A 9,478-nucleotide genomic window follows, 5' to 3' on the forward strand; every position below is an offset into this window, starting at 1 on the left:
TCTTTTGGTCGGACCATTCTGCAGTGCTACTCACACTATCTTCTTTGCTGACCCTTCCTGTGCGTTAAATGACTACCTCCTTTCAACGAGTGTCATGTGTCATCTACTAGAGCCAAGATTATTATTATTATTATTATCTGTCGTTTAATTTTACTCCAGATATTTCTCCGATTACCCTGTGGGAAGCGCATAATAAGATTCCCCTCTGATAACCGTCTTGTGTTGTCCTCAGCTCTCTAAAAAGATAGACTTTAAACTTATCACTCACATCCTTAACGGCGGCAAGGCAGACTATAGATAGCTAGTGCCTTGCTTCCCCCTTTTTATGATTTTCCGAGGTTACATCCCGGTTTCATGACACCTTTGCCAACACAAAACTATCGGCCAAATTTTTTGAAACAGTGGCAAAATTCAAGAAAATTTGAGACCCCTGGATCCGGCGTTCTCTTCCTACGAATTTTGATGTCAGTCTCTTAGCCCTTTAAATTTTTATGACCCATTTTATATATTGACTACTTGGATATCTCCCTCCTTTGGGGGTATTATATTTCCTTTTCGTTTCCCCTCCTTCCTTCCTTTCCACCATCTGCTCATCTCGTTTTCCTGTCCTTTTACTCCTGCTCTCATCCTTCCCTGGTTTGTGCTTTTATTGTATATTTGTTGATCCAGTCATTGCTTATCTCCATTTAAGCTTCTGGACCATAGTTACATAGTTAGTCAGGTTGAAAAAAAGACACAAGTCCATCAAGTTCAACCATTGTTATATTTTTCTGTTTTGGTTCGCTACCATAATATATTGTTTTCTTTTGATACCTGGATATGTTTGTTTTTTACTCTTTATCATGTATATGCATATTTATGTATGTCTTTTACATCACCTTACTGGATCATTGACTGTTACTTACTCTGTTCTTATTTGATTCCCATTTATAAGTACCTACGCGTCCTTGTATTTGTGTTTTGATTTGCAATAAGAAAATTACACAGAAAAAAAAATTTCACTTAACTTCATTGCTAACACAAAGGGGGTAACAAGCTCCTTTGACAGAATTGGAAGGTAGCAGGTTCTCTTTATTGAGTCAACAGGGGTCTATTAGACCCCTATGTCTCCCCTGCCCTCCAATGCAGAACATCGAGCACAGGATTGTGCTTGATAGTCCGTTTATCCGGCACTTTCAACCAGGCTTCTGACAGCTCTGAAGCAGGAACTGCTGAGAGCACAGTGCTTCCCACTTCAGTAAACATAGAGCATATCAGGAAACAGACATTCGTTGGTCTTCTCCCACTCGCCATCCTTAGTGCATTTGACATGGTCCTGGGCCCCCCAGAGGAGCGGCAGAGCCTGGAAACCCTGGCGTTTATACACACTGGCATGGCTGGAGGAATCTGTTATATAACAGTTTGTACCCAGCTTTAGACTGTGTTCAAATCTGCAGTTTCCTCGGTGCTGCACATGTGATCAGCTATGACATTTCATGTTCGCTTCAGTTGAGAGATGGCATAAATATACTGGTAATTGTGACATTTAACACCAGATGCATGCCTTGAATGTAACAGTTTTGGTAAACATTTACATCAGCGGGTTTAGTTCCACTTTAAATAAACTTTATGCATTGCTTTAAATGGGCAAAGTACAGATTAATTTTAAGAAAGTACTGAAGTCTAACAGAAGAGAAGAAGGAAAATGAATGGAGGCATTGTTGAAAACACAAAATACTATCTACATTCATTGGAAGAGGAGCTAAATAGTATGTGATCCATTGTGAACCATCTGAAACTAGCCCATCTAAGTGCCCAATTACATCAAAACACAATGCGCCATATAATAATACATCCAGGTCCAATAATAGGTCCTGCTGCATTTTTATGTAGAGCACCGCAATGCAGCTGTGTTCCGGACATGGGTTAGGCTGCCATTCAGAAACATGCACAGTGCACTACCATTTGTTGTGTGATAAAGCGCATGTTTTACCATATGTTACTGCTGCGAGGTAGTGTGGTAGAACTCAAATATATCACAACCACAAAACAGCTTACATGGAACCAAATAGCAGAAGAGCAAAGCTTAAAGCTTAATCCTACTGGTTCAAACTGCTCAGCTATGAAATGCCAAGTATGAGAAGTGGTCCCATAGGTCTTACAAAAATTCTTCTTAAGGTCAATAAAGTTAGTAAGATTATGGTGAATTTGGCTAAAATGAACTGAAAAGCCCCCCGCCCCCCCCTGTAAACCCTTGTTAAAATAAATAATTCTATCATAGATCCAAAAAAATTAACTGATTATTCCTCATTTAGGTTAGTGGCCACAGCCATCAACAGTAAGTCACATTGGCATAAAGAAATTATTTGGGTGGCTCTGCCCAGTATTCTAAAATGAGGATTGAATCCTGTATTTTTTTGGAGCTGTGATGGAATGAAACATGTGGTCACCTTCAGTCTTTACTGTAGGAGGTTCTACTGTGCTTCAAAATTAAAAAGCAAAATATAAACAGTTAGGGGCCGTTCACACTAGCTGCTGGGTAAGATGCATTGTTTTACTACATTGCTAGTATACGCTAGGTGGCAGCGGTGAGCCACAGTGCCTTCCGTTGTTGCAATGGTAAGCACAGTTTTCTTTTTTGGGGTTTCTTTTAGTAAATGTGTCCCAAGTAATGAAGTGTACATCCCATTCATGTCTACGCATGTCAGGGCTTTACATTACACTACTGTAATGTGGTGACCTTCATTGCAATCCAGTGCGCCGCGGACCAATGCAGTACGTCTGCATTTTACCACAGCCCACCACACATCACACCCATGCGGTGGGGTGAATGGGACACAGACAGCATTGCTTTCTATATGCCCTAGCAGTGACTGGCGTTGATCCAATGCGAAAAAAAACAAGTCACCGCACATCGTGTAAACAAGTCTTTACATCTGAAACTGCAGGTTAACAATTCTTAACAATGTACATAGCTGACCGAGGGATTTTGTGTTAATTCCAATACACAGGTTCATTCCCCTTACCTGCGGTGAAATATCTCTGTTCCAAAATGTCAGACGGGACCAGGCGGTGTCTAAGTTAAGGGAAGTGAGATGTTCTCCCAAACCATATAAGTATTGAGAAGGCAGGGATGTGGAAATCTGTAGGAACTGGTCTGCAAAGAACAATGGAGCCAAGGCAGTGTTCATCCTGGGAAAAAAGCAGAACGCAAAGCCAAATAAAGAGCTGCTCCAGGACACAAATATTATCACACAGGGAACTGCTAGTAAAATCCAATTATAATTGCCGCAGTTCTACTCAAAACATCCACTGAGTTTACCATAAAGCTTTATATCATTTTATCACTACACACAGCTTTCCAAAAGCCTTTGAGCAGCTTTGCAGCCTTTTGACATTCATTTTGGCCTGTGGAGCCATTCTTCTTGAGAAGTATATCACCTTGCATGGAAAACGCAGTGGGTGTGGAGTAGGCACATGAACCATTTACTTCTGCATAAACAGAAGCTACAAATAGATGGGTGGGGAATGGGGAAGTGCACATTTCAGAGCCCGTGGATGTGATCGGGTGGCTGTACAGCCAGCTTATGATACGCAAGACCTCGTTCACACCATCCTCAGTGCGTTCTGGCCCGATTGTGGCCGGAACGCACTGGATCGCATTGCGGCTGGCTCAGTTTGTTGTGGGGTGGGAGGGGGCATGGTGGTGCATTGAAGTGAATGGCAATCCAGCCACGCCTTCTGGCCGCAATGCGATCGGCCGCACGGGAACGTAAGGCACATCAATGCCTGTGGTCCAGTCAGAAAAAAAAATAGTGGTAGCAGTATTTTTTCTGAACGGACCGCAGGCATCGATGTGCCTTGCGTTCCCATGCGGCCGGAGGGCGTGACTAGAGTGCCATTGAGGTCAAGGCACCGCCATGCCCCGTCCCTCCCCACAACAAAGTGACCCGGCCGCAATAGGATCCCGTGCGTTCCGCCAGAAATCGGGCACTGTGTCTGGTGTGAACGAGCCCTAAACAAGACTCCTGGCTGCTATAGCAGTTGGGAGTCTGTTTATAGGGTCCTGCTGCTGGCAAAGCATGAGATAAGTCGGTGGCAGCTAAAGGGTTAAGCATAACACAATACATATACAGTCATGGTCAAAAATATTGGCACCCCTCCATTTCTGTCAAATAATGAACCACTTTGTGCACAAAATTGTTGCAATTACAAATGTTTAGGCATGTGTCAGATTTGGCTTTTTTTTCTCCACTTTTTTGTGCCATACCAATACAAACAATATAAATAAACATGAGAATGCCTAAACATTTGTAATTACAACTACTTTCTGCATGAAGTGGTGCATTATCTGACAAATGCAGGGGTGCCAATATTTTTGGCAGGACAAAACAATGCTCTTTTGGGGGGGTACTGTCTGGCAAAAGTGAATCTATTTTTTATGCAATCTATGAAGAAAAATATGTTTTTAAAAAATCCTTAAAATGTCTACTTTGATCTATGTTAGTTTAAAATAAAATAGTGTTACTAATAAAAAATATAAAATGTTATATCATTTGTACACTTTATAATGATACCAAAATTACATTTCTGCTACAAAGCCATGCAAAGTAATGTGTAAATGAAATGTTTTTTTTATTTGTGACATAAAAATAAACAAACTGTACAAATAAAAATAGGTTTAAATAATAATTATTAAATAAAAATAAATTAATGCGGGGGACAGGGAGTCAGGCAAAACTTCTCCAATGGAATCAGACAGGAATGGATGTCCCTCATTCCTCCTCTGTTCAGCATCCTGATGCAGTGTTTGTAAGCCCCGGGTTCCCAGGAGCAGCAGAGAGTCCAGGGTCGTTTTGGAAGAGAGGTACAGCACATTGCCAGCATATACAAGTGATTGGATGGCATCACAGCCAGGGGCATCCATAGACGTCTTGCCCATTGTGGTGGTGGAAGGGGGGGGCACCAGCTACTGGTTGCTAGTAGATGGGTGGGATGCACAGCGCTTTACAATATAAGGAAGACATTACAGTCACAATACAATTTAAGACAAGATGGTAAGGAGGGCCCTGCCCGTGAGGGCTTACAGTCTAAAAGGGAGGGGCAAGTGATACATGAGGAGGTAGCTGTGCGGGGATGATTGTTTGAGAAAGTGATTGTTCAGTGGTTAGGGTGAGGTGGGATAGGCTTCCCTGAAGAGATGAGTCTTAAGGGATCGCCTAAAGGCAGTCAGTGTGGGAGATAGACGGACAGGTTGGGGTAGAGAGTTCCCAAGGATGGGAGACACTCCAGTGAAGTCCTGGAGGCGAGCATGGGAGGAGCTGATGACGGAGCTGGAAAGCAGGAGGTCTTGTGAAGAGCGGAGAGGACGGTTAGGGTGTCCTACATTCAAACTTGCTTTGAATGAGTGAGGCACTGTCAATGCAGCCCTGGCACAGATGCATCCTAGTGCCTTCCTGGGTCATCTGTAAACTTCAAAATCTCCCAAGATCTAAAAGAAAAGGAATTTGTTTTCCTCCCTCAGATGACATGCTCTATCACATGTTTCAGGAGGCAGACCCAGAGTTCCAGGAAGTAAAGGGAAGTGGATTATTTGACCTTAGTGAAAATGACCACTGTGAGAAGAATGGGGAGGAAAACAAAATGTATACAAAGAATAAAAAACCTGCAATTATCTATAAGCATCTGTTTATAGATTGACATTACTAAACATCTCTAAAGGTGTATTTTTTGTAATTTTAAAGATAAGGGTAAAGTTCCTCATAAAAAAGGACTCCCCTTAAAAATCTACACGGTTGCAGACTATTTAAAATGATGACGGATCTCCTTCGTGAACAATTTTAACTTACAGCAGGGGTACATTATTCCTAACAACAACAAAAATAGGAGCATGACCCCAACATAAGGATGATGAGAAAAGAGATGAATGATGTAGACCAAGGAAATCAATTTTCTATTTCCCCTCACTATCTGTCTCAGTGACAATCGCCATCAGGACAAATGCAGAGTGCAAATCTACCCACATGTACAAGAAATAAAGGAAGCTGTTGTCAAGAGGGGGAGGAAATCTCAGACTCACTAAAAAAAAAAAAAATGTTTTTTGTCCATCTTCATTGGAAAGATTTTCTAGAACTTCCTGCCCTGACAAAAGTGAGGGGAAATCTCCACAAAAGGGACCCAGACTACAAAGGCTCAAATTCCTTCCTTACCTAATCCACAAAAAGGTTTGGGGAGCTTTAAACGATAGACTACAAATGATCCCAGGAAATGGGTTCCGGCAAACTCTCCAGCAGATTTACTGTACACAATGTAAATGGTCTAGTAGATGCAGGGTTCAACTACATAGGAAGAACAAACACTGCAGTAGAGAGTGACATGATTAGGCTTTTTTTGGTTGCTATACTGGTCTGATGCCCTATAGGACCCAATTTACATGATAGAAACGTAGAGGATCCTCAACTGTGGTGCATCAATACCTTTCAAAATCAAATATCAACATCTTGATGGAGACCACATTTTAGGTCTGTTACAAAACAGAATACAGCCGTTTATCAAATGAAACCATCCGCATTTCTGAAAAACATGCATCAGTTGATTTGTCTCCCATACTTCTTTATGTAGAAAAATGAAATAACTAAAATATTAAAAGAAGAAAAAAAAAGATGTATGTTTCACATCCTTCTAGCTGACCATCTACTACTTACACGATCTGTCCATTGGACTTTCTTCTGACCACAAGGCTGAAGGGGTCATCAGTAATCTGAACATCATACTGGACTGCAAATGCCTTTCCTTTGGCTTTAGGGGTGTGCATGGGCACCTCATAACGCTTTTTTGTTGGGTCCTTAATCTACAAATGAAATTTAAGAAAAATTACCAAATTGACTGGAATCAACGGGAAAAAAAATAGATTAAAATACAGAAAGAAAAAAGTTTACCAATGAACATAAATTTGTTACATGTAAAGCATGCTTGTGGTGCTGTTGATCAGTTGGAAACTATGGAGAAATCCTTTTGACCTTTTTAATTTACCACAGATATGGAAAGAAAAGGGTGCTAGACAATAGCAGTTTGGTGCATATTTAAATGGTACAGTAAGTACTATACCTATAGAGAAGAAAGCTGCATAGATTTAGAGGCTCCCAAACTGCTCTGTCTGGTTATTGTAGATAATCTCTATAATGTTATCCGAGGCACAGAAGCACTGCTAAATTTACTTTGAACTAAAGACAAAATTAAAAATACACAAAGAACTGCAGTTATGTATTTAGTAAAACATGATAAATGTACTGTATTTGAAAGTACAGCTACATTTCCCCCGCTCTACCCCCCCCCGCCCCCCCCAAACCCTGGTGCACACTTACCTCTCAGACAATGTTTTGCATTCTCCATGCAGAAATCCCCAGGCCTGCCAGCGTCTGCACAGTAATTCCTTATAGACTTGAATAGAGCTGTACGCCTAGTCCTAGAGTCTATGGCTCCCTTTATGTTGAAGGAGTTACTGTGCGAGCATAGGCAGCTCCAGAGGAGATTTCTTTACAGAAGATTTAAACACTTCAAGAGGACGTCACTGTCAGAGAAGTAAGCACCAGTGTTGAGAGATGCTTAAATACAGCAGCGTGGGGTGTGGAGGGAGAGAGGCAAGGGGATTTTGGATCTATTAGTCTCCTACAGTGAGATCAAGCAGATCCAAAAGTGCTCAGAGCGGAGTTCTTCTTGGTTCACTACAATGAGGGAGAATCAATGAATGGATGTTTACCAATCTTCCTCCAATCTCCATCCTAAGGACTTGTTCACACCTTTCCAGACCAAATCTGGAGGTGTTTCTGCAAACCAGGTCATATGCGTTTTTAAGGTGTTCTTGATATTGTTCTTCTCAGTTGGTTTCGCTTGGGTTTGAGGGCTTGTTTCCACCAGCCTGCACGTCTACCACAACGTCCCATGCCCGGAACGCAAGGGATCGCATATATAAAGTCTCCTTGCATTCTGGGGCGGGAGGGGGCGTGGCATTGCCATTCAAGTCAATGGCACTGCAGACAAGCCCCTCGCCCACAGTACGATCAGCCACACAAAGCGCGTGGTAATAAAATGCCCTGCGTTCCAGTGCAGTTGGATCACAAAAAATTGTGATCCCTTATGTTCCGGGCCCAGGACATTGCGGTAGACGTGCAGGCTGGTGGAAAAAAAAGCCCTTAAGCATGTTCCAGTGTGTTTGCACGTGGTTACATGCATTTTTGTGCATTCCAGACCAGAAAAAAAAAGTACTGTATTTTTTTTAAAGTTCTGGAACTGCACGCAATAGCCTCATTTTTACCATTGAAATTACGGTGTATGCAGGCAGGGGCACACAAGGTTCACCCACCCAAAACACTTTTGCAAGAAAGCCTAGGGGTGGCTGAAATTTTTTTACACATGCTCATGGCTTCTTTTGAGATGCAAGCTTGTTATAACCCTTTGACTGCTAAGGAGGTGTTGTACATGTCAAGGCATTTTAAAGATTGAAGACATATGCAGTACATTATAAATTCTCCCATTCCCCCTACAGAAAATTGGTTTTTCGTTGTATGTTGCGATATTGAGTATATTGTAAGTCAGACAGTCAGGTTTTTATTTCTGTCTGTGAGCCCACTAGGGAGTTTTTCCTCACTTCCTGTTCCTGTAGCACCAGGACAAGAAATAGAGAGGTTGTTCGCCACCAGGACAGGAAGGCAGACAGCAATAGCAATCTATCCAAAACAAAATAAATGTTTCTGAGTTGGGCTAAAGATACAATTAGGTTAATTACACAAAAAATTAGGCAAAAAATACTTACTGTAAAATGTAGTCTGCTGTCAGTTTCAAGTAAAATATCAAGCAGCAACTCATTAATATCATCCGGCATAAATGTTTTGATGGAACGTGTGAGTGTAGCAGTAAATCCATTTTCTGTTTCAGATTTGTTGGTCACTTTGTAACTTGGATAGTTGGAGGCAAAGAAACACCAGGGCTGTCCTATTCCCAATTGTTCAGATGTTGGAGAATAGCAGCACCCCCGAGCCTCACACTCCTCCTTACTTACACCTTTATCAGGTGCACAGTCAAACCGGCTGCAGGGAGCCACAGAGCACTGGGAAGGCTGAGGACCTTCCACATATGAGGGTGCTGTAAAGCATGCTGTACATGTCATAAAGAGCAGACAGGTAATCAATGTTAGTTTCCTTCTATCCATTGTCGTTTGCCGAAACATTCCGAGTCATCTGGAAAGCCCCCTGTAAAAACCAAAAGATGTCCTGTTAAAGGCCCCTTTATTGAGATAACATTATATAAGCAAGAAATGTCATGTATATTCCCCAGTGTCTCTGGTCACTACATCCCCATAAAGCTTTGAGGTTTAGCTAGCATTAGGTCATTTGCAGCATTTATATGCTTTAACATTATGTTATATGCACTGCATAAATGTTTAAGGCCACAAGGGATTGCAAGATGACCAGTATTCTTTACTGTTGCAGTAATAAATACT

At 41.7% G+C, this 9,478-nt stretch overlaps 1 protein-coding gene across 1 annotated transcript in view; it reads right to left on the minus strand.

The window, feature by feature from the left end:
• The window catches only part of LOC108792966 (lysosomal alpha-glucosidase-like), a 53,188-nt gene extending 43,965 nt beyond the window's left edge, over positions 1 to 9,223 (minus strand). The window contains exons 1-3 of the mRNA XM_018563861.1: positions 8,792 to 9,223; positions 6,684 to 6,829; positions 3,006 to 3,171 (exon numbers count right to left, since the gene is read on the minus strand). Of these exons, the coding sequence (XP_018419363.1) occupies positions 3,006 to 3,171; positions 6,684 to 6,829; positions 8,792 to 9,205 (726 nt within the window). The 5' untranslated portion in view covers positions 9,206 to 9,223. The remainder of the gene's footprint in view (positions 1 to 3,005; positions 3,172 to 6,683; positions 6,830 to 8,791) is intronic.
• Positions 9,224 to 9,478: the final 255 nt, after the last annotated feature.

Source organism: Nanorana parkeri, unplaced genomic scaffold (assembly GCF_000935625.1).
Source record: "Nanorana parkeri isolate BGI_ZX_2015 unplaced genomic scaffold, ASM93562v1 scaffold706, whole genome shotgun sequence".
Classification (NCBI taxonomy): domain Eukaryota; kingdom Metazoa; phylum Chordata; class Amphibia; order Anura; family Dicroglossidae; genus Nanorana; species Nanorana parkeri.